At 37.7% G+C, this 25,990-nt stretch overlaps 3 protein-coding genes across 7 annotated transcripts; 2 read left to right on the top strand and 1 right to left on the bottom strand.

Moving 5' to 3' along the window:
- Positions 1-3,949: 3,949 nt before the first annotated feature.
- LOC121998561 (UDP-glycosyltransferase 71K2-like) lies at positions 3,950-5,511 on the top strand. The gene has a single exon (XM_042553538.1). It carries the CDS (start codon positions 3,973-3,975, stop codon positions 5,380-5,382), a length of 1,410 nt encoding a protein of 469 aa, XP_042409472.1. The 5' UTR covers positions 3,950-3,972; the 3' UTR covers positions 5,383-5,511.
- LOC121998562 (autophagy-related protein 8C-like) lies at positions 5,491-7,353 on the bottom strand. The gene is made up of 6 exons (XM_042553539.1): positions 7,170-7,353; positions 7,031-7,078; positions 6,370-6,425; positions 6,231-6,283; positions 5,871-5,989; positions 5,491-5,790 (listed from the first exon to the last, which is right to left on the bottom strand). The coding sequence occupies exons 2-6, from the start codon at positions 7,065-7,067 to the stop codon at positions 5,696-5,698; spliced, it is 360 nt and encodes a 119-aa protein (XP_042409473.1). The 5' UTR covers positions 7,068-7,078; positions 7,170-7,353; the 3' UTR covers positions 5,491-5,695.
- A 235-nt stretch (positions 7,354-7,588) lies between these two features.
- LOC121998560 (protein RRP6-like 3) lies at positions 7,589-25,885 on the top strand. Of its 5 annotated transcripts, none has more exons than XM_042553535.1 (13): positions 7,589-7,920; positions 8,452-8,693; positions 8,771-8,869; positions 10,909-10,992; positions 11,941-12,027; positions 12,986-13,106; positions 14,113-14,300; positions 14,396-14,434; positions 15,352-15,472; positions 15,563-15,863; positions 15,945-16,443; positions 24,406-25,013; positions 25,590-25,885. In XM_042553535.1, the coding sequence occupies exons 1-13, from the start codon at positions 7,689-7,691 to the stop codon at positions 25,666-25,668; spliced, it is 2,700 nt and encodes an 899-aa protein (XP_042409469.1). In that variant the 5' UTR covers positions 7,589-7,688; the 3' UTR covers positions 25,669-25,885. The 5 variants fall into 5 exon arrangements, with proteins under 5 accessions (XP_042409469.1, XP_042409470.1, XP_042409468.1 ...); XM_042553536.1 differs by having other exon boundaries at positions 15,352-15,863; positions 15,945-16,036; positions 16,211-16,443; XM_042553534.1 differs by having other exon boundaries at positions 14,122-14,300; positions 15,352-15,863.
- Positions 25,886-25,990: the final 105 nt, after the last annotated feature.

Below are 25,990 nucleotides of genomic sequence, written 5' to 3'. Positions count from 1 at the left end.
TAAATATAGCCTTGGTCCAGAAGCTTTTCATCAGTTCAGAAATTGTAACAACACTTGTGTGCTTCCATTGCTTTGATTAGCTTCTTTCTTTTTGTGCCTACACTGCTGTAAACGAGGCTTCTCCGCCTGAAGGAGTTCTTAGTGCAATCATCTTCCTTGGATTAACAATCTCCCCGGTTGTAACCAAGTTAAATCTGGTGCCTCATTTTTATGCTTTATTTTCTGCTTAATCTATTTTTCAAGTGTTAGCTTAATTGTTCGAGAAAGGGTTGTGTTTTATTCAGGGCTATTCAACCCCCCCTTCTAGCCGGCCCAACGGTCCTACAAAAGCCACGAGCGCTATTCACCCCCCCCTCTAGTGCTTTCGATCCAACATCAGCATCATTCAGACAACCAGGGAGCTTCCAATTGATCGAAGGATATCATGTCAACAACAGACATAGACTATATAAAAGGCCTCAAGGCAGAGCTTGAAGATCACCAATTCACTCAATCTCTTATTCATTCTCATTCTTTAGTGCTCTCTTGCTCTCCGTGCTACGATATGCTGCAACCTCGCACTTCAATTTTGATCAACAACACCTAGTGTAACTTTTCATTATTTCTTATGTTGCTATATATCTGTTTTTATTTGAGCTTAATTTTTAGATTTTATTTCTATAAGGTTTCTCTATCTTTCTAAAGGCTTTTTGGAAAGGAAAAATTAAGAAATAAAAATCACTTTATTTTAATTATCTTGCGTGTCTGATTTATGCTAGTTAACTGCTAAATCATTCTTGCATATTTGTATTAACTTGCCTTACTTGGTCAAATCTGTGTTAGTTAAATTATTTCCATTGTGCTACTCTATTTATTTGATTATTGATCAAGTTATTTAAGTTTGTAAAATTTGTAACGCTTTTCACCCCCTCTACCGTCAAGTTTTATCTTACAAATTGATATGACGGATATAGGAAACCATAGGTGGCGGGGCAAGGCAGAAGTCAGGTCAACTGGTCAAAAGTCAAGCAGAGGTAGCAGTCAAAGTTGTTCATTCGACTCCTTTGACTTGGTTCACCAGGCTTCTCTGATTCGATTCATCTGACTCCTCTGATTCAATCCATCAGACTTCTCCAGCTCGGATAACCGATTCTTTCAACTCGGTCCATCCGATTCCTCCAACCCAACTTGGTTCAAAGGATTTTTCTAACTTAGATAATTGATTCCTTCAACTTGGTTCATTCGACTCAATCCATCAGACTTCTCTAGCTCGGACAATTGATTCCTTTAGTTCTGTCATTCGACTTCGCCGACTCAGTTCATCGGACTTCTACAACTCAGATAACTGATTCCTTTAGCCTAGTCATTCGACCTCTTTGACTCAGTTCATTAGAGTCTTTCATATCAGCCACCCTCAGGGGAAATCTACATCCTACGTGGCTTAGCACAGTTTTCTATAAGAACGTGGGTATCATACCCTTTACTCGTATAAGATGTGGGCAACAGTCGTTACTCCCGTAAGACACAAGCAATGTAGTCGTTTCTCCTGGAGACGTGGGCAAACGCGTGGGTAATGTAAGTGCACAACTGTAAACCTATATAAAGTCACCCGCTCCTGTGAGCACAAATATGCGCACACCAAACCATCTAAAATCTTATCAGTCTACGTTTCCATTACTTTGGCACCCTTCTCTAGTTCCAATGTTAGCTTGAACGATGGAGTGGTAATGTTGAGTGCAACCTCAAATTCCATTTTAACCTTTTGTTGAGTATTTGGAGGAATTTCATGAATCCCCCTTGCCATCATATCATCTGCATCCTTCTCTGTGATAGTTACTCTTTACTGATTCATCAGACTGCAATTTCAGACTGAAACAATATTCATTCCACTTTGTCATGGAATAGAAATCATCATGAAATTAATTAAAAGAAATCAGAAAAAAATATATGAAAAAAAATGAAATATAAGAATAATCATTTGGCATAAAACAGCTGAGAAAATAAAGCATCAAATGAGACTTAGAGTGAAAAAAATGAAAAGGAATTGGAGTAAAAAAAAAATGAAAAAGTCGATGCAATGGGAAAAAAACCGTTATCATCATTTCAGAAATGCACAATGACTATTCGTCAATTGTCGTATGGAGTCTTTGCTGATCATTATAATGAGTACCTACGACTTGCTGAAACAATTGTCATCCAATGCTTATTCAACTTTCGTCGATGTGTTATTAAAGTGTTCAGGGTCTAATATTTAAAAAAATCTAATGTTGTTGATATCCAACATTTTCTTGAAATACATGAGCAAAGACATAGCTTCCCTGGCATGTTGGGTAGTGTTGTTTGTATGTAATAGCAGTGGAAAAATTGCTTTGTCGCTTAGAAAAGCAAGTTTACTTGGGGAGATCATAACATCCTAACAATTGTGCTTGAAACAATCGCATCTGCGGATTTATGGATATGGCACGCCCTCTTTGGGATTGCAGGGTCACGTAATGATATCAACGTGCTTAACGAATCACATTTATTCAACAATATCTTACAAGGAAATGCACCTGAGGTTAATTTTACAATTAACAATATACAATATACAAAAGAATACTATCTGACTGATGAGATATATTTAGATGGGCTACTTTCGTCAAGAGCTTTCCATACCCTAGGATCCCAAGAGAAAAATGGTTAAGGAATGACAAGAAACCGAGAGAAAGGATGTCAAGCGAGCATTTAGGGTGCTCTAATTTCGATAAGTAATGATCAAAGGTCCAGGACAATTTTGGTAGAAGGATAATTTAAAGGACATTATATATACATGCATTATTTTACACAACATGATTATTAAGAATAAATGAGATATAGTATAGTCAATTGATCAGATAATAAAGGAGATCCTATCACAAATATTTTAAGGCTCCACCCAAGAATTTAAAAAATACCTCTGGAGAAATTGAGAGCTACATGATAATCAACTATATCATCAACTTCGAGCCGACTTGGTTAAATATATCTAGACACGTTATGGTTGTGATCAATGAAAAAATAATTTATTAGGGAGAAATCTAAGGGAAAAATAATTGATCTATAGAAAATAATTTTAATTTTTTATTATTACCCCTACTTTTATTTTTTTAGTAGGGTAAAACTAATATTTTTATAATTTTATACACCTCTAGGGGTACTTATAAAAAATTGAGATTGGGGTACTTATTAAAAATTGAGGTGAGACAACTACCTCATAAAAGCTTTACGGTTATACTTAACCATCCATAAATTTGGTAAGGGTATGACACATATAATAGTGCAATATTAGGATGACAATCGAAAATTCCAGCAATAAACTATTATAATAAACTCTCTCTTATAACAAATTAATTTAATATTATACTTGATCTTAGCTAAAAAGTTAAAAAAAATGTTTTCTAATATTGCCAGCTTAAGATATTTTATAGAAATTTCTCTGCTCGTAGTGTTGTCAATTTTAAGATAAAAAAAAATTCTTAATAATAAGTCGCAGCTAAGTCTCAAATTCTAGATCCAGATTAATTACTAATAAATTTTAAAATTATTTTCATAATATTAACATAATTTTAGTTTAGACGCACGGAAATTAATTAGTAAATGATGTAACTTTTTAATAAAATAGTCAGATTACGACAGAACAAATATTTATATATTTTTAATAATTAATATAATTTTATATTAATAATATATAAATTTAAATTTTATAAAAAATAATTATATATAATATAAAATAGAAAGGAGATATAAAAAAATATACATCTCATAAAAAGTGTTCGGTTCATTTTCTTACCCCTTTAAAAATCGATATTTTATATAAAATATAGTTGGAGAATATTAAAAGGGTTATGCATATTTTTAGAAAAGATTAATTAAAATTTATATTAGCCCGAACTAAAAATAATTGTTAATTGCAAGTACGATTAAAATACTTGAGATAAGAAGAGTAGAATTTGCTATCAAATTTTCTGCAAGAACATGGCTCAAGCCAGAGTGGCGCTCCTTCCGATCCCCTCCGCCGGTCACATCAACTCCACGCTTGAGATGGCCAAACTCCTCCACCGCTACCACTTCTCCGTCACCGTCCTCGTCGTCCCTATCCCCAACTATCCCGTCGGCGACTATATCACCACCATCGCCGCCTCCGGCCTCGACATCGACTTCCGGCATATCCAGCCCGTCGATCCGCCCAAGGACGCCGACGGACCAGAGGATTTCATCACCGCCTACATAGAGAAGCAAAACCACCATATCAAAGACGCCCTCCATGACCTCTTGCGCTCCGGCGACGCCCCTTTGGCCGCTTTAATCGTTGACTTATTTGCCACCGGAGCGATCGACGTCGCGGCCGAACTCGGTGTTCCTTGCTATGTCTACTTCGCCTCCAACGCCGCCTGCCTCGCTCTTATGCTCTATCTCCCAACCCTCGAGGAGAAGTTCCCCGTGGAGTTCGAGGAGATGGAAGAAGAGGTGAGGGTACCGGGCGTGTGCCCCATCCCGCCGATCTCGATGCCGTCGCCCTTCATGAGGAAGAAGAGCGGGAGGTACACTTGCTTCGTCCATCATGGCCGGCGCTACTCCGAGCTTAAAGGCATCGTGGTCAACACATTCACGGATCTTGAGCCGGCGACGCTGCGGGCGCTGGAAGAGGGTCTCTGCGCGCCCGGCCGTCGGACCCCTCCGGTGTATCCAGTCGGCCCGCTGATCGCACGCGAGGAGGGCGAGAAAAGTCGACAGCACGAGTGCGTCGTGTGGCTCGACGGGCAGCCGGCACGCTCGGTGGTGTTCCTCTGCTTCGGTAGCAAAGGCTGCTTCAACGCGGCACAGGTGGGGGAGATAGCAGCGGGGCTGGAGCATAGCGGGTGCCGGTTCTTATGGGCGCTGCGGGTGGCGTCGGAAGAGGTGCTCGGGATGCGGAAGCCGGCGGATGCGAAGCTGGAGGAGGTGCTGCCGGAGGGATTTCTGGAGAGGACGAAGGCGAGGGGGATGGTATGGCCGTCGTGGGCGCCGCAAGTGGAGATACTAGCTCACCGGGCGGTGGGGGGATTCGTGACGCACTGCGGGTGGAACTCGTGCCTGGAGAGCCTGCAGTGCGGGGTCCCTCTGCTTGGCTGGCCGCTGTATGCGGAGCAGCATTCGAACGCCGTGGTGATGGAGGAGGAGATGGGGGTGGCGCTGCAGCTGAAGGTGGAGAGGGCGAATGGCAACTTTGTGAAAGCGGAGGAGTTGGAGAGGGGAGTGAGGGCGTTAATGGGGGAGAGCGAGGAAGGAAGGAGAGTGAGGGCGAAGGCCGAGGTGGTGATGGCGGCGGCTAAGAAGGCATGGGAAGATGGTGGATCTTCCTTTGTAAACATGGAAGCCCTGGTGCAGGCGCTGCTCGCCAAATGAAATGAGATGAGATTGAAGCTGCAAGAAGGGTTGTTGTTCCCTTAGACTCTTAAGACCCAATAACCGCATATATGCATTGATAATGTATGTTTTCGAAATGTCCTCAAATAAAAAAGTGATGATCCATATCATTGAAGCAAATTAAACTAGAACAAATGTCGCCATTGTTACAGGGTTACATGTGACCGACTTTCCAACTTGAGTTCATCTTTATGGAACAGAAACTTACACCAATATCAGAAATATATACACAATATGCTCTTATTATTTTCATCCTAATGAATGATGGCAGTCTGTTCGTCTTCCTTCGATCTCAGTAGCCACCGAATGTGTTCTCGCCACTGTATGTCATGTAAAGAAAGCCATCCTCATCTTTGTGTTCCTCGTAGATGGCAGACATCATTGCAGCTGCAATGGAAGATTTATCCAATGAGCATAATGGAAAGTAGTAAACCTATACAAGTTGAAGAAGGAATAGATTGTTTGACCTGTGGGAGGTAGTGTGTTCTTCACAAAAATGAAGATGGCCTTTTCTGGACTGAGCTTGATCCTCTTCCGAACAACATAAACGAATTGCCCAGCAGTCAAGTCAGCAGGAACCAGGTACCTACATTGTCATGACAATAATCAAACACCCTAGCGAATGGAACTTCAATATCATCAATGCACAGAGCAGTGAAATGAGCTGAAAGGAGAATAAAAGGAACTATAATGAACTAGAAGGAGAAGAAAAGGAACTACATCGCCTAATCATCACAAATTTCAAATAGATGTAACACTTTTTTCTAAGGTTGAAGCTTTGAATAATGAAAGAACAATCACAGGTCTCGAAGTGAAATGAAAATTACTTCTTCTTATCAATGTCTGGTATATCAGTCCTTTCGGCCTTCTCGACAATTACCTACATGAGATAACAATGCCTATGAGAGAGGTAGTACATACAGACTATATGATTCCAAATCTATAAAAAAGTAAAGTTTTTTTTACAGGAATTCTGTCAGGGTATTTCTCTCTGATGCGAGAAGCTTCAGCCTGCCTCCTTTCTGAAATTTGCATGAAGAATCCAGTTCAACATCGAGATTCAACAAAAAAAAGAAGTAGAAAAAATTGAAGTGCTAAATTGAAGTGGATTACAGATATAAGATATCGCAAATATATCAGTCTCAGATATTGTCGACAACGATAACACATACTTTCTCAGTCCGTTAGTTAGATCAGCCTCTAGCACAAAAGTCAACTTGTCGATCCCTTCTCATATATGGAAGAAACTCCTTTATAAGGATCAACAAGATACGCTATACAATTTAGAATCATGATTTATCCAAATCTGACAAATGCCCTATTTTAACTAAACGCAACACTAAGTATCAATCAATATAATCTTAATATTCAATGAGTCACCAAATATCCCAATTCTCCAGCAAACGAAACCCCTAGAAATCATGATCTACAACAAACCCCCAAATATTTCTCTCCTTGTTTTTTTTTTAATTTCAAAAAAGAAAAGAACAAATTTCCAAATCGATATACACAAGAAACCCTAGAATCTTAATCTTCAGGCCAAAAATCGCCAAACATGTAAAAAAAAAAAAAAAAAAAAAATCTTTCCCTTGCATGTACTAAAAAAGGGGAACGGAAAAGCACAAACCGAGGGGGTGCTCGAGCTTGAAGGAACTCTTCGCCATTGGGATTCCTCCTGCAATTGAGGAGGACAATCCAGATCACAACAATCAAAAAGGGCAGGCGAGAAAGCAAACGGAAGGAAGGAAGTAAACGGTATTAGATACCGATCGATCGAAGACGGAAGACGCGATTGGGACGCCGGGAGCCTTCAGGAACTGGATCAAGAGAAATTAAATAAAAACTGACGTAGGGATTTGGAAGGATATAAATAAAGGAATCAAATTGGATCGGATAACGATGGGCTTGGGGAACAAGCAATCAGATACCTCACGGCTCACGCCTTGAAGCCAAGCCTTCCAATTAAATAAGCGCATATTTTTATTATTCAAATTTTCTTAAAAATTATTATTATTATTTCTAAAATTTTAAAGATAAGACACGACATTTGCCATACCGCTTGTTTTTCTATATTTTAAAAATTAAAAAATAAATATTAGTATTATTTAAAATATTTAAATTGATCGGCCCGGCCCGGCCCGGCCTGGTCCGATTTATATCTAATCCTATTTGAGAGTGAGGCGACTAACCAAATTCGGCGAACTAAACCGATTCTTGGGCGAGTTTGACCGGTCCAATAAGACCGCCGTCGCCTCGCAGCTGCCGAGACGAAGCAGCCCTCGCGAATGGAGGCGGCGATCGGCGTCGAGACGCTTAATGCGTTTCTTGCCATCGCATTCCTTGCTGTTTTATTCATGTTTTCCTCCTCGATCCGCCGCCATCGGCGACGGAAGATGGCCGACGGCTGCAACTGCTACCCCGAGCTCGAGGACAAACCGCAGAACCGATTTAAGCGCGTTCTTGCTGACAACTCTTACTCCCCCTTCAAGCATTTTAAGCGGGAGGGCAAAGAGAAAGGTCGTTGCTTTTCGGAGCAGTGCCACTCTCACCTCTGTAGGGTATTTTTGTAGTATATTGGGTTCTTTAGGATCGTCTCATTATTCTTCTATAATTTATAAATATGCTATAGCAAGTTGTGGATTTTATAGAACCTCGAAGGTTACGGTAAAAATCCTGCTCCCCTCCTCCTCCCTTTCTGTTTATATGTGAACATTGGCCACTGGCTGAACTCCAAAGGAAATTGATAGAAATACAGATACAGCTCACCATCTTTCTTCAAAAGATAAAAAAAAAAATTATGCTCATTTTTGCTAAATTTAGTTATGATTACAGCCTCTAAATCCAACTCTAGTATACAGATTAAAGAAGAATAATATCATCTGTTGACTTTCAAATTACCAACAAGACTAAGAAAACACTTTCCAGCTCAGGAAACAACTCAGTTGCTGGTTAACTTGTTACATTATCTGAGCTGTGAATTAAGCATCTGGGCGTATATACAACAGACAATTACTGTCCTAGCTTTCTGACATCTTAATTACCATGCAGAAATTTCTTTAAGGATTCACCCCTTTGCAAGAGAAATTGATTACTTGTTGAAGCATCCGCCTGATCTTAAAACATTCATCACAAGTCACAGAAATCCAAACTCGAGTTGTCATTTTGTTTGGATAGATACTGAAGATCAGTTAGAGGCACTTGCAAACATATTAAACGAAGAGGAAATCTTTGCTGTTGATACTGAACAACATAGTATTCGGTCATTCCTTGGTTTTACTTCCCTTATACAGGTAATGTTAATCATTCTATAATGCAGTTATTGTCGTGGTTTCCATATGAATAATCTATACACCTGAGATATTGGCAGATTTCTACTTGGAAGGAAGATTACTTAATAGATACAATTGCTCTGCATGATATGATGGCCACTCTACGACCTGCTTTTGCTAATCCTGCAATTATCAAGGTATAGTTGTACGACTATTATTTTTTAAGGTCTTTATTTTTGTTTTTATGTCCTGGATAATGATAAGCCCCAAGGTTAACTATTTAATGCATTTTTATTGAACTCTGCTGATCACTGTTTGAAGCATCAGCTTTGTGGCAAAGCTGCATCTAATAATTGTCTAATCCTGCTTCTATGTCTAATTTGATTTGTGATATGATCCTAATTATTGGAATGTGATGGTTCTTTGCTAGGATTTTGAAATGTTGAGATACCTATATGCAAGGATCTACTGGAGTACATTTTCTTCAATGATAGCTAATATTAGCAGCCTTATTTTGCACATAATATTTAATCCTTCTTTGTTCTTCTTGGTTTAACTATTTTAGTCTTCTTATAAGACTAAGAATTTGAAGCATAGGGACTACCCAAGTCACAATATTTGTAGGTTCATTGCAACATGATAAAAACCTTGCCCTCCGGTCTCCAAACATTTTATTCTTGTTGGTTTCTCAAATGCACTAAAGTCATTGTAAATATGGATTATTTTATTTGGTTATGAAGAGGCAAAACTTGGGAGAATCATAAGTCTGATTAAAATATTAAATTAATTTATTATTTTCTTTAATTTGAAAACTTTGTTTGTATTAGGGGATGAATGATTATGTATATTATTTGCTAGTTGATCTAACAGTGAAATTGCAATATTTAGCTTTATACAGTCAGATTTATTGTTCACATTAACTGATTAATTAATGTGTAAAATACTTGTTGGTATGTGGCTAATAGGACTTGTGCTAGAATTTGATAAAAAGGTGACATGGACCATTCCAATTCACCAAGATTGATTAATTAATGTGTAAAATACTTGTTGGTATGTGGCTAATAGGACTTGTGCTAGAATTTGATAAAAAGGTGACATGGACCATTCCAATTCACCAAGATTGGTTTGGAACTATTATTACTCAATCTTTTTGTTGAGTAATTTTGCCACTATTTTGGTTGTTACTTTAAATATTTCAGTATGTGTGCATGTACAATTAGATAGCCATTATTTATTTTTTTTCCACATCAAAGATGCAAGAAATCAATGAGACTTATGGTTTCTATGTTTTTGGTTGATGCAAATATGACTGGGCGCCAGAGTTCTCTTCTACTTCACAGCCCTTGTCACAACAATGTGTCTTCCCTAAAAATGAAGCACTATGAATCTCCTTAGAAATAGTGTAATAGAGCAAACACTAACAAATTTGTCCAATAGAGAACTTGAGCACTTACAGGTCCCTAAAACCCTAGGAACCTACCATACTTCAATTAATCACCAAAAGCAATCCAAATTGGGCACTAGAATGTAATTGAGTATTTATGTAGGTTATGGTTAGTCAAATGTTTGATTTTCTTTATCTAGATGCCCAATTTAGATTTCCCTATACCAATTAAGTGAGATGATATGGCAGGTGAACCAAGCACATAGATAATGTAGTTATTACACTAATGTAAGCACAGACATGCTTTTCAATTTTCTAGTGTTTGGACTCTATTGTATACCTGCTATATACCCGGTTAAGTTTGATTGATTTTTACATATTTGAGAATCTTTAAGCTACTAGTAGCTTTTATTACTTTGTCATATGAACATCTTTCTTGGAGTTCTACCCTTGCCTTTTGCTGTCAAAGTTGACTTCTTTGATCTTAGGTTCAATTATATTTAAGTAGATAAAAATTTTCAAGGTTAATGGATTGATGACTCATTCCTAATGAAACGCCATGAGTCAGTATTTCTCAATCCTTTTTTCCAAGAGAAAAATGGACATAAGCATCATTATGGAATACTGTATCTCTTTGTTCTGTTCCACTGCTTCTTTGTAGTTCTTAAGGCATTTAAAATATATGAATATATGCTAAAATGCCTTAAATAAATTATCACATTAATGGCACTGGTCTTTCAAGGAGCTGACAAGATTTCTTTGTTTAATTACACTGCTGTTTAGGGGGTTACAAAAGATAAATCTGTTGTCAGTGTAATATGCCTTCAAGATATTGTTATGTTAATCTTGCAGGTTTTTCATGGAGCTGATAATGATGTTCTTTGGCTTCAACGAGACTTCCATATATATGTTGTGAACATGTTTGATACTGCAAAGGTGCTATTACTGCACTATATTGTTCATGCACATTTAATTCTTCCATGATTCAGCTCTTTGATGGAGCAGATAATGATGCATTTGCCTTTATTTGGTAGCAGAGAACACTTCATGATTCAAAACAAAAAGAAAGATTATGCTTCATGATTTTTTAAATACTATTAAAAATTTCTAAGTTGTTGAGCTGGTGCTGTTACTGCACTATATCCTTCATGCACATTTTGTTATTCCTTCCATGATTGAGCTCTTTCTCTTTCATGGAGCAGATAATGATGCCTTTATTCTCCTTCATGCACATTTTTCTTATTCCTCAATAGATTGCTGAACACTCACATAAACATGTTGCATGAACAAATGTACCGCACTTGAACAATATTATCATTACATGATTGGGCTATGCACATTAATTTTAAGATGCCAACTATGCATGTAACCAACAAACCAAATGGAGTATCAACCAAAGTGTTTAGGTGTGGAAACAAGCTTGATAAGAAAATTTTAAAATCTAGGTTTGTTTGCCTGCTTGGAAACTCAAAGCTGACTTGCAATTTGCTATTATACATGACTCAACAAATCAATAGATTCATGAATACTGACATAAACATGTTACATGAACAAATATTCGACAGTTGAGGAATCAATCAGATAAGTGTACTGTACCATAAACCAACTGTAATCCAGACTTATATTGCATCTCTTCTTATCCAAAGATTCATATCATAGTGAAACATAAAAGCTGGAAATGTTATGCTATACAATTGTTGTCCCACTTGAATGTAATTTTACTAATTTGGAAATTCTCTTCAGAATGTCTTATGCTCTGTGGTGATATTATTTTTATACTAATATAAAGTGACTAGGTCAGTAGCACCTATAGTTTTTTTACACATTGATATCTCAAGTGCTGCTAAAGGTCTTATTATGTTCTTTTTGGTTTCTGTGTTACAGGCATGTGAAATTTTGTCAAAGCCACAAAAATCATTAGCATATCTTCTGGAGACTTATTGTGGAGTATATACTGACAAAACTTTACAGGTTTAAATATGCTTTTTTCATGGAATTATGATATTGTATTAATCAATCAAGTCTTCTAGACTTGTGCCTATGTCTTTTCTTTATGCCCTTGACCTGCTTCACTTGCATAACACATTCATAAGTTTGTGGAAACCACAAACCCATATTGAAGTAATGATGAGTTTGCTTAAAGTTTAATTTAAAAATGTGCTCACTCTCCATTATGATTCTTCAGATTTTGCTCCTGTTGTCATTTAGTTAGTTTCTTTAATTCTTTGGTTCTCAGCTGACTATCAGTATACAGTATACTGCAACTATACAGTTCTTTTAAAAACATCTAATATTGCTACTAGTGTGAAGGGAGCTTTGGCGCAACGTTTAAGTTGTTTTCCTATGACCTTGAGGTCATGGTTCGAGTCACAGAAATAGTCTATTGCAAAATGTAAGGTGACTATCAGTATACAGTATACTGCAACTATACAGTTCTTTTAAAAACATCTAATATTGCTAGTAGTGTGAAGGGAGCTTTGGCGCAACGTTTTAGTTGTTTCCCTATGACCTTGAGGTCACGATTCGAGTCACAGAAATAGTCTATTGCAAAATGCAAGGTGAGCCTGCGTACAATAGATTCAATGTAGTCCAATCCTTCATCGGGACCCGCATTGGCAGGAGCTTCGTGCATCAGGCTATCCTTTTTTATTACTATCGGTGACATAATAGTTTCTAAAAGACAACAACACTGAAACAGAACTTCCTCTTGCATCTAAAGCACTAGTATCAATTATATAGAAATTTGAGAAGGAATTAAACAATATAATTATTACTTTAGATTATTGGTGTAGATAGGAGTTGTTCCTTTAAATCTTGTTTGGTTACATCATTGATCTTCAAGTTATAAATATATATTGTTGAATCATTTCTGCCCCTACTGTTTTAGCTGGATGGTTTTACTTGATGTTTTATTTGTGTTGTAATTCAGCGTGAAGATTGGAGATTACGACCTCTTTCAGATGAAATGACTGAATATGCTCGTAATGATGCGCACTATTTGTTGTACATTGCTGGATGTTTGGCTTCAGAGTTGGAAAGTAAAACCTCTGGTATGAATTCAAACTTTTCATTCTGGATTTATGTTTAAATGACTTTTTCTTCACCAATTTTGTGTTTCGAACAATGGCTTTTATTGATTAGTGAACTTGGAGCAAATAGTAAGCAGCCTTGATAGGCTAATACTAAATTAGTGTGATCATTCGGTACTTTGTTACCCTAATATTGTTGAATTTTCTGAGCATTATAACAAATTCAAGTGCCTCTTTAAGCTTTAATGGCATGCAATGATGCAAATGCTATGGTCTATGCATATTTTGTTACTACTTTTTTATCCTAGATCCTTACAGTTGTAAGATTCTATATTCTACATATAATTTTGATTGAGAAATATGTTTATTATGTTTTTTTTACAAACTATAATGAGGGAAAAGTTGTTGTTATGTGATCAAAAGGTCACGGGTTCGAATCCTGGAATCCTTCCCCGGAACTTCACATAACGGGAGCTTCGTGCACCAAGCTCCCCTTTATAATGAGGGAAAAGGCCATTGATGCTTAGTGCAGTTTTCATGCAAATGAAGAACATACCATTTTGTGCATTGTGGAGGGGATTTCTACTAGATTGATACTCAAATTTTCTTTTTGCCAAAATCTCGATGTCATACCAACATCTCTTCTCATATATTGCTTATTTCATTTTTGTGGGTCATGATTATGCTACAGCCCATCATAATTTCATTTCCATGATTGAAGTTTTTTCGTGTGAAAATGATGAAAGAAACCCAAGACCTAAATATAGGGGATTGTGCAAATTCTACCTGTGTTCACAAGGTATCTGTGAGTGAAAGCAGGTTACAGTTTCCTTTATAGCAGGAAAAAAGATAGTCAAAAATCAACCTACCATATTGTGAGCTATGAAGTCTGGGGTGTTTGGTCCAACTATATGATCCTACAAACTTAAGTACTGTGAGTGTCTTCCTCATGAGCTATTAGTTGCTCTGACCATTACAAGTTGAGAATATCTAGAAAAATTTTTATCAACAATTATAATTTAAGTAGATATTTCAGCCTCTCCCAGCGACGAGTTGAATTTTTTCTTGGAGACCAGTCGCCGGTCAAACACAGTCTGTTTGCAGCTTTATGCGAAAGAAGTTGAATCTACTCCTGGAGCTTCAGCTGCATCATCTATATTATCACGGAATATGAACATTGTGGGACTCACATCATCAAAGAATTTGGAAACAAAGGTATTCCTCCGTTCACCAAAATTCATGATGGGCATATTTATTAATAAACTTTTATTTGCTTTTCTAGATGTTCTTACTCCTTTCTCTAATTTCAGGATCTTATCTGGATTTTATGTGCCTGGAGAGATCTGATTGTAAGTAAAGAAATCTAATCGTACACAATTTTATGATTTTAGCTTTATGAACTTGAATTCCATTCAAGTGAAATATTTGTAAACGTTAAATAAGTAATTCATATGCCAAATATGGCTGAAGTATAGTTTGTCAATATTGACAAATATAAAAATAGTATATGACAGCTATGTACATGATGGCATAGCGCGCCTTGTGGCGTGGGCACCCAAGCAAGAGAAAACAAAATGTTTCCTAACATGTGATGTTGATCAGGTGCCAACAGCACGAGTGTCGCTCATTGTAAAAAATTTCCTCACATGTGGCGGTGGTCACATCCAATAGAACTAGTATCGCACACCATATCATGTGTGTTAACGTTATTTTCTCCTTTATAATGCTAATAATTAGGGATGTGTGCATCATTTGTGATGACTTGGCAAATATTAGACTATAGACTCCATGAAATAGATCAGTGATTGATATGTTTATTCTATAACATGTTCTAGATAACTCATCCGATGATGAAAGGTAAACTTTATACATTTATTACATTTTGAGTATTTATTCAACAGCAATCCTTCTCAATTTATTGTTGCCAATCCTTCAATTAGTGACACATCTATTCATGTATGAAGTCTATAACATTATACTAACTTGATCATCAAGCAAGAAGATCTGCAGAATTCTTTTACATGTATTGATTGCTTTCCTTGTAGATTTCTCATGGTTGTTCATCTGATCGGATCAGTTTTCACTTTTCTGGAATCGCATTATGGAATGCAATTGTCAATAAAACACGCACTGGTGTTTTTGCCAGTTAACATTTTTATAATATTTTCTTGCATTGGTTCATATTTTCTTTTGTTTCTTTTTATCATGTTCTGAAGTATTTTTGTGATGAAGCTTATTGTTCATATTCTTTGACTGCTATCCACAGGCTCGAATTCATGATGAGAGCTTGCGATATGTTCTGTCAGATCAAGCTATTGCAGCTCTTGCTGTAATAGCTCCCAAAAATCCATCAGAAATATATAATGTTATATTGCAAGCTGACACGAGTAATGTTTCTTCAAATGCTTATCCCACCCTTCCATCACCATCACCTATTATTAAGAATCATATGGATGACCTTTGCTTTCTTCTACTAGAAGTTGATGCTAATGTGGATGATGTCATTCAAACATATTGGCAGAAGCACCTAAATGGTGCTCAGTGTTGTCCACTGTCACCTTACAATTATGCTCTTTTGTCTCAATTCAATCTGAAACATTCTGGTATGTCATTTTCGAAGTCAAGTGTTGAAAAGTTTAATTCAACAGTAAGCAAAAAAGCCTCCCGTGAACTCTTTATTCAGAAATTTTCATGCAAGTCACCAGTGTATCATAATTGTAGAATTTATGCAACTGATGGAAGAATGCTCTGTTATTGTGATCGCAAGAAACTCGAATGGTTAGTGGACATCAAACTTCTTGCACCTTTTGCATTCATTTTGTGCTTTCTTTTGATGTGCCTTCCGTCTTTGCACTATAGGTATATGCGGAGAGGTTTGGCAAAAATGGTAGAAGAGGATCCTCCAGCAATTATGCTTCTTTTTGAAACAAAAGGTCGTCCAGAAGATGAAGGTAATGAGTTCTATATTCAAAGCAAGAAAAACATGTGTGTTGGATGTGGGGAGAAGAGTCACTATATACGCTATAGAATAATACCATCTTGCTACAGAATGCACTTTCCTGAGCATTTGAAGAGTCATCGTTCTCATGACATTGTTTTGCTATGTGTGGACTGCCATGAAATAGCTCATTCTGCTGCTGAGAAGTATAAGAAGCAGGTGGCACAAGAATTTGGAATACCTCTTTTTGTGCAAAAAATTGTTAATTCTGGTGAAAGTACAGCTGCAACTGTGGCTTCAACATTAATGAGTGCAGATGAGGAGACAGGTGTCTCTCCTTTGCAGTTACGAACTGCTGCTATGGCTCTTCTACGTCATGGATCCAACATGCCATCAGGAAGGCTGGAGGAACTGATGCAGGTAAAAAATATTTCTAACATGATAAAATTGGAAAAACAAGTGCTGTAACATCTATAGTGGATAATATTAAGAATCTTACGGACCAAATTGATAGAATTGGTTATATATAATACCTTTACTGTAATATCTACTCATCCACATTTCTCCTCTAAAAAATTCCTGTAATGACTAGTTTAGTTGCTATATCCATCCCGTGTCCTGTGTTAGAAATCAGGGTTTTCAATAGCGGTGAATAGCGCGCTATCGCGCGTTACGATCAGTGAACGCTGCAGAGCGTTCGCTGATTAGCGATTGTCCGAATAGCCCGCGCTATTCGGGACAAAAGCGTCGATAGCACACATAGCGTGCGCTATCGTGACCTAGCGGTCCATAGTGGGCGTTATAATTGCTTACAAAATAGCTAGGGCAAAGGTAAGGAGGCAAAGGCGAGTGGAATTGTGACCGTCGAAAAGGCAGGGCAGAGGCGACTAGCGATCGGCGAGTTGCGAGCGGTGACTTGTGAGCGACGAGCGGTAACCAGTGAGCGGCGACGAGGGACAGCGATTGGAGGTCAGTTTTCTCCTTCCTTTTGTTTTCTTCGTTTAGTTTTTCCTTTTCGTTTCTTGTTGTAGGTCCCTTTGGAGGCCGGCAAGAGGGGAGGGTGAATTGCCCTACAAAATAAAACCAAAAACCCTTCTCGGATATTCAACTAACTTAAAAGAACTTGTAATTAAAAAGGCAGAGACTAATTAAAACAGAAAAATAGACACAGAGGAATTACTTGGTTTGCAATCAGAGGATTGCTAATCCAAGGCAAAGAAGGCGCACTAATTGATTCTCCTCTGGGCGGAGTAGCCTCTTACAGCGTTGAAAGCACAGAAGGAAATAACACAAATGAAAGCACTGAATTACAAGTAGTTACTTTTAATGTACAGATCAGTACTTTATTTATAGTACTGGTCCGGGCGCCTGAAAGTGGTTCCTGGCACCCCCGGGGGGATAAACTTTATCCCCCAACGGTCAGATTGCGAAAATAGCGATTCTGGTCAAAATCATGCTCCGGGCGCCCCGGAGCAAAAAGTCAACTGCGGTTGACTTTTTGTCCGGGATGACTTCTCCGTTAAGTCCCAGTTTCGGTCCGGGTCTATTCGCTCCGGCTCCGGCTCCGCTAGCTTGGGTGATCTCGGCCTTCCGGAATAGGGCTCACCCGAACCCATGTTCCGGCCTTCTCCTCGAGCAGCCTTCCTTCCCGGTTTCTCGTCCCTCGAGCGCCGCGCACGCTCTTCTCGTCCACCGGTGTACTCTTCCGCAGACACCTCGTCCCTCAGACGCATCGAGCCCGTCGGCTCTCTCCCGTGCCGTCCTTCTCGCTAGCCGCGTCTTCCGCTCGACTTCTTGTGTTCCTAAGCTCCTGCACACTTAGACACAAGGGTTAAACAAACGCAGGACCTAACTTAGCTTGTTTGATCACATCAAAACACCTTGGGGTTCCAACAATCTCCCCCTTTTTGATGTGAGCAACCCAAGTTAAGTTAGGGTAACCATATGCAATAAAAACAATTTATATTAAAATAAGTCCAAATATTTTTCAATTGAAAAATTATAGTACCTCCCCCTAGACTTAATATACTTCTCCCCCTTTGATCACATAAAAATTGGGGTTATAAACAAGTCTAAGGTAAATTCAGACAAGAACTTTTGAGTGTAAAATATTTAGTAAAGACACTCTTCAGAATTTTTCGTTTGAAAAAAAATATTTTTCAGATAAGAACAGTCATAAGTGTAAAAAAAATTTAAGTTTAATACTTATCTCAGCATTCCCAAAAAAAATTTTCTAATTTTTTTTTTTAAATGATAAGGCAAAAAAAATCTAAGTTAACTTTACAAAAAAATTCTAAGTCAATTTTCATGAAAATTTCTAAGATAATAAAGAATTTCTAAGTTAAGTTAGAAAGTTTTTAAATATTTTCTAACACAAATTGAATAACTCTTTTAAAGCATTAAGGAATTTAAATTAATGCTTTTTCAGTTAGTCAATTAAACTTTTCATTTCGATAGTTGGCTTCCAGGTCGTGGCGAGGCATTAGGCCTTCTTGGTTATTGGAGCAACAACCACTTCCTTAGACAAAGCCTCATAAAGAAATTAGTTGTTTAATTTCCTTGCTGAAAATGCTAAGTCTGACTTTAATTTTAAGTTAAACAGGTTTTCGGAATCCAGTAAAGGTTCCTACCTACAGGATTAATCAAGTATTTCCTGGGTATATAGATTTTTGATATATTTCTAATTTGACTTTGATGAAATCTATAATACCAATTTAAATTTTTAAAAGTAGGAATATTTGAACCATTAGATTTTTTCAATCTTTCTATTTCTTCTTTTAGTTTTTCATTTTCAATTTTCAATTTTTCAAAATCCTCTATAAGACATGATTTTGCCAAAATTCTCTTTGTTTCTAAAATTTCATTTTCTAATTTGACATTTTTATTTTCTAATTTATACATGGATTTAGTCATAGCTTTGATACCAGAGTAAAGCTGATCAGGGGGTAAGAGGCATACCTCACTTACCATGTCGGACTTGAAGCCTGAATCTCCCCCTGCTTCACTGCTTTCATCCGAGGTCGCTCCCCCTTCATCGATGCTAGGTTCTGATATACTTTGTCTATCGTAGCTTGCCATTAGTGTTATCCCGGCATATTCTTGAGCTTCTGATTCGGATGAAGAAGTGTCGTCCCAAGTTGCTTTTAGGTTGTGTTTCTTGGGAGACTTCCTTTTGGCCTTTTGAGTTCGGGCTCTTCTCTTAGGTGTCCCTCCTTCCGACACTGGTAGCACCGCACCTTTCCACCTTTTGATTCCTTTTATTCTGCATTTTAAATTTATTAGATCTAAAAACTTTTAAAATTTCTTACCATGTATGCTTCTTGATCGTCTTGGAGTCCGACTCGAGTTCATCCTTCCGGGTTGCGTTCAGCGCCATAGTCCGGGTTGTATCCTTTGTCGTTCCTGCATACCCGGTTTCATGCGATTCTAGAGTAGAAAACAACTCTTCTAAAGTGCTTACCTCCAGGTCTTTTGAGATGTAGTAGGCGTCGACGATTGATGTCCATTCAGGAGTTCTTGGAACGCGTTGAGCGTAGCGTATAGTGTCGGTTTATTCTTGTTTCACCGAGGTTTTGAGACCAGTAACTAGTTCTTTTACCTTTGCATGTAAACCAGCTACTTTCTCACCTTTCTCCAGACGGATGTTCATCAGTTTGTTGCGGAGGATGTCCCTTCTAGCGAGCTTTGCTTCGGACGTGCCTTCGTGGAGTTCCAAGAACTTCTCCCAAAGTTCTTTAGCAGATAAATAGTTTCCAATGCGGTTGACCTCTTGAGGCGGTAACACGCTCAGCAGGTGATGTTTCGCTCCTTCTTTGTCCAATCACTCTCTTCTTTTTCTTTTCCATCTTTATCTATTGGAGCTACAAAACCGTATTTCATAATAAATCGAATTTCAAAATCTGTTTTTAGGAATACCTCCATACGACGCTTCCAGTCTGCGAAGTTCCCCTCGAATTTTGGTGGAACGATGCTTGGTCCGGCCATCTTGTTGCTTCGATCGGCGGTTAGTCCTCCTGAAGCGCCTGGCTCTGATACCACTTGTAGGTCCCTTTGGAGGCCGGCAAGAGGGGAGGGGTGAATTGCCCTACAAAATAAAACCAAAAACCCTTCTCGGATATTCAACTAACTTAAAAGAACTTGTAATTAAAAAGGCAGAGACTAATTAAAACAGAAAAATAGACACAGAGGAATTACTTGGTTTGCAATCAGAGGATTGCTAATCCAAGGCAAAGAAGGCGCACTAATTGATTCTCCTCTGGGCGGAGTAGCCTCTTACAGCGTTGAAAGCACAGAAGGAAATAACACAAATGAAAGCACTGAATTACAAGTAGTTACTTTTAATGTACAGATCAGTACTTTATTTATAGTACTGGTCCGGGCGCCTGAAAGTGGTTCCGGGCGCCCCCGGGGGGATAAACTTTATCCCCCAACGGTCAGATTACGAAAATCGCGATTCTGGTCAAAATCATGCTCCGGGCGCCCGGAATGGTTCCGGGCGCCCCGGAGCAAAAAGTCAACTGCGGTTGACTTTTTGTCCGGGATGACTTCTCCGTTAAGTCCCAGTCTCGGTCCGGGTCTGTTCGCTCCGGCTCCGCTAGCTTGGGTGATCTCGGCCTTCCGGAATAGGGCTCACCCGAACCCATGTTCCGGCCTTCTCCTCGAGCAGCCTTCCTTCCCGGTTTCTCGTCCCTCGAGCGCCGCGCACGTTCTTCTCGTCCACCGGTGTACTCTTCCGCGGACACCTCGTCCCTCAGACGTACCGAGCCCGTCGGCTCTCTCCCGTGCCGTCCTTCTCGCTAGCCGCGTCTTCCGCTCGACTTCTTGTGTTCCTAAGCTCCTGCACACTTAGACACAAGGGTTAAACAAACGCAGGACCTAACTTAGCTTGTTTGATCACATCAAAACACCTTGGGGTTCCAACACTTGTTTCTCGAATGAGCAAAAGCGATTTCGCGATTTCCATAAGTCGGGCATCTGGATCGATCTAGACCCTGGATCAATCGATCCAGATGCCCCTGGATTGATTCTCATTTTTTTTACTGATTTGTTTCTAATTAATTAATTAATTATTTGTTCTGATTTTTTTCTTTTATTTTTCTAGGATATTGATTGTCTAGTTAGAATTTGCAATGTCTACAAATTTGTCAAAAAAAGATAAAAAAAGATATTGGTTGGAAGTATTGTTATCAAAATAAGGGGGAAAAATCTGTTCGGTGCAAATTTTGTCATCATATATCGAATGGAGGGATTACTCGCTTGAAGGAACATTTAGCTCAAACTCATAAAGGGGTTGCACCTTGTGTTAGTGTTCCGAATGATATTAAGAAAGAAATTAGAGAATCACTTGACAAAATTAGAGCATCTAAAAGCAAACAAGCCAAATTGTTATGAGAGATTGGTAAGGTCCCAGAGTATTGAGTACGCAATCATCAAAAGTTGGAAGTGTAGGTGGAAATTCAATTGGATGTTCTGGTAGTGATGAATCAAAAGGTAAAGGTACTCTTCATGGGTTTGTTAGTTCCAAACCTAGACAAACAACCCTAAATTCGGCATACAAAAAAGATTTGCTGATTGATGTGAAGCGTAGAGTTGGTCGTTTTATTTACTCTGTCGCACTTCCGTTTAATGTTGTGAATGATCCTTATTGGTTGCCTATGATTCAGGGTATTGCGGAATATGGAAGATGGTTCAAGCCTCCTTCAATGCATGAGTTAAGAACTTGGATTCTTAAAGTTGAGGTTGATGGCATCAACCTAATATACGAGGAGCATAAAAAGGCATGGAAAAAATATGGATGTACTATTATGTTCGATGGTTGGACGGATGGAAAGAATAGAAGTTTGATCAATTTTTTGGTAAATAGTCCCGTCGGCACTTTCTTTTTGAAATCTATTGATGCATCAACTTCTATTAAAAATGGGGAATTGATTTTTAAATATCTTGATGATGTTGTTGATGAGGTGGGAGAGGAAAATGTGATTCAAATTGTCATGGATAATGCTTCGAATTGCATTAAGGTGGGGAAAAAAATTATGGAGACTAGACATAGAATTTGGTGGACTCCTTGTGAGGCACATTGCATTGATCTAATGTTAGAGGATATTGCAAAGTTAAAGATTTTTTCTGACACAATTGAGCATGCTAAGATGGTTGTGAAGTTCCTTTATGGTCATGAGACTATACTTTTTTTTATGAGAAAGTACACAAACAGTAAAGAAATTCTCCGTCCCGTTGTTACTCGCTTTTCTACTTCATTTCTCACTCTCCAGAGTATGTATAAGGTTAAAAGACCACTTGAACAAATGTTTGCTTCCGAAGATTGAGTTAGTTCACCACTATCTCAAACAACTCAAGGGAAGGTCGTGAAGAGAATTATTGTTAATGATCCTAACTTTTGGCCACATGTTGCATTTTGTGTTAAGAGTGTTGTTCCTTTTGTAAGTGTGTTAAGGGAAGTTGATTCGAAGGAGAGATCGGCCATGAGATATATTTATGAACTTATGGATAAGGCAAAAAAGACAATAAAATTTAATTGTGAGGGAGTTGACAGAAAATATAAACCCATTTAGAAAAAAAAAAAATTGATTCATGATGGACTCCACAACTTCATCATCCTCTACACGCGGCCGGGTACTATTTGAACCCGCAATTACATTATGAAGAAAGATTTTCTGATTGTTATGAAGTTAGAGATGTATTGTATACTTGCATGGATAGGATGTCGTCTTCTGATGATCGTCTTAATGCGACATCCAATTGGACTTGTATAACAAAGTTGAAGGAGAATTTGGAACTTCAATAGAAAAACGAACAAGAATGCTGTGAACTCCGGGTAAAATTTTCTTCGTGTAACCGTTCTTGTAAAATTATACTAGCATTCGTATTTTAAAATTATATACATTCTTGTAATTTTTTTTTATGTTATTACTTATTAGTCTCGTGGTGGGAACGTTTTGGAAGTAAGACACCCGAGCTTACTACATTTGCAAATTCTAGTGCTTGGTCTCACTTGTAGTGCTTTAGGATGTGAAAGAAATTGGAGCACTTTTGGATTGGTGAGTATTCTAAGTTTTCTAACTCTACTTGAATTTTAATTATTTTATAATTTACATATTATTGTTTAATTTTTTATATATGTTTTCTTCTTTGTAATATTAGATTCATACAAAAAAAAAAAAAATAGGCTTAAACATGCAAAGTTGAATGCGTTGGTGTTTGTGAAATATAACTTCAAGCTTAGGAAGAGAAGCATTAGGAGGAGAGACAAGATTGTTCCCATTGTAGTTGATGAAATTAATTCGGATGATGAATGGATAACTGAGAAAGAAGGTCCAGTCTTCTCGTAACTACTAAATGACTTGAAGATGATGAATTATTTGAAAGTGATCCTATTATGAGTGTGTCGTCGGCTACCTTTGAAAGTCTTTTCGACTCAGATAAACGAGTCGAAGATGTTGAGGATATAGTAGAAGTTCCTCCTACAAATTCAAAAAAAAGAGTTGTTGAAAATTTAAGTAAGCACTAAGCACTAAGCATATGCAAATTATTTATTTATATCTACTTCACCTATAATTGATTCTTAAATGTCGTATCTCTTATATAATAGGTGGAAGCAAAGACAAACAAGCAAGGTTGAGTCTTGTTGATGTGGAAGATAATCGTCTTGATGCTGAAAATTATGGAGTAATTCTAACAACTTTTGATAGTGGAAATTTTCCAACCAGAGACACTATTGATGATGATAGTGATATAAAGTTGGATGATACTGATTATTTTTAGGTTATGTTGTTTTAATTATAAGACTTTTTAAATTGTTGTTATGGGATATTTTGACATATAATGAATTATTATGATTAATTTTAGGTTATGTTATTTTTATTTTACTTATATAAGTATATTTTGTTTCTTTAAATCTAAACATTGACGTGCACGAAAAGCTTACGCTATGCGCTTCGCTATTTATGCTACGCGATGATAAGACAAAAACGCTATAAACTAACGCTACGCGATTTAAAACATGGTTAGAAACTTGGAAAAACTAACATTTAGTTTGTTGTTTCTGAGTGATTATGAGTTTTCCTTTTAATTATTAAGATATTTATTGTCCCAATTATTTGTGATAAACAATGATGGTTTTATAACCAGAGATGTTGGTACATGTTGGTACTTGGGACGAACTTGAGAGCATTTTTGAGGTTTCCCTACTGGGTTTGTATGTTAATCATGCCTAGTGCATTGCATTTAATTTTCTGTGCTTCTATCTATTTAGCCATGCAAGATAAATTACCGTAATGTGTGATTTTCTATGTTTACTTCTATCTATTTAGTCATGCAAGATAAATTACCATAATGTGTGAGTATATTGTCTTGTTTTCCATGCAGATTGTGAGGACATACTTTGGTAGACAGGAGGTTTCTGTTGAAGATCTGGAAGCTGCATTACTTGTTGGTATGAGTCCACATGAGAGAAGACGGTTCGAGAAGAAAAGAGGTTTATCATTTAGACATACCGAGCAGAATGTTGTATATAAAAATCATGTATCTAGTTCTTCACAGATCAATAATCATAACAAAGAGAAGGATAAGGAAAGTATAAATGATCAGAGAATCCATTCAAATTTGTCTCCTGTTGATACGAATGGGAATTTGTTACTCGAGACTTTTGGTTCTAGTAGCATCCAGATTTTGAACAGGGAAGTAGAAATTGAACAAGGAAACGCTTCCTATCTGAAAATGGATATTGAAAATGAGGACCAATTAGATGATTCTAGTGTGAATTTACTGCTCATGCCTGATGAGATCACCTCCTCAGAAACTGCAAAAAAGATGTCACTGTTAGGACATGGGCCACATGGGAAACAAGTGGTGGAGCATTTATTAAGAAGGTACAGAGAGGAAGGAGTCCGCCAATTTTGTCAAAGGTGGAGAAAAGTGTTTGTTGATGCCATTCATCCTCGTTTCTTGCCATTGGGTTGGGATATAATGCACAGGTAATTCAGCTATTGTTTATGAAATATCAGAAAAGATGTTATTTTCTTTTGTCTTTGTTCTCGTATCCAAGAGATTCTACTAGTGTATATGTTTACCCACATCGTCATGGTTTGTTTTCTTAGAGATATCATGGATATCTGCCAAATTAAGCTTTTGGCATCAATTGCAGCCCACTCCAGACCAAGCTAGAAACCCGAATCCCTCCTAAATCATCACGAATCACTTTGGTTCGGTCTGTAAATCTTGATTCGACAATCAATTGTTCTATTGCCCTTTCAGAATCACAGAATGGATCTTACTGGTGTTGAATTTGAATTATTCTAGTCAAGCACTCCTCAGACTGGATTATGGGGTGAACATTAGTTTTGGTTTTGCATCTAGAACTATTACTGAATTGTTTGTTCCAGGCTGTTCCAATTTGTTTTTGTTTTCCCTCAGTGAGTTAACTAATTTTAAGGATTCTCACTATCAGGTGTTGACAAGCACATCAATAACTAGACGAGCTCAATGCTTCAAGTGAATTAGATGCCTGAGCATATGTTTGTTGATATACTTTTTTTTATCTTTTCTTGCAGCGGACGCAGGGATTTCGGTGACTATAGTGTTTATAATCCCGCCAAGAAGGCTCTCCCAGAAACCAACATGGTAGACTAGAAGTCTACGCATAGCATTGGTAACATTCCTTGGCATATGAATTTCCTCAAACCAGTAGAGAGCTGCATTTGTTGGTTCGTTCTTGATTCAGAGAGAGAAAAAATGACCTCTTTGTTGTTGTAATCGAAATCTAAACTGATTTATTATGTGTAATCTTGTTGTTTCTTTGGGTAAACGATAAAGTAATGGTATGCATTTGTTCCAACCTAAGAATTCATCCCTATCGAGTTTTCCAAGTCTTGTCACACTTATCACCACCGTGGGGCACGGTTGAGAAATGCACTCAAGACATGAGTGGGGTACAAACGAGAGCATCTGGGTT

Source organism: Zingiber officinale, chromosome 6A, assembly GCF_018446385.1.
Source record: "Zingiber officinale cultivar Zhangliang chromosome 6A, Zo_v1.1, whole genome shotgun sequence".
NCBI classification, from domain to species: Eukaryota; Viridiplantae; Streptophyta; class Magnoliopsida; order Zingiberales; family Zingiberaceae; genus Zingiber; species Zingiber officinale.
This window is presented reverse-complemented; position numbering and strand designations above follow the sequence as displayed.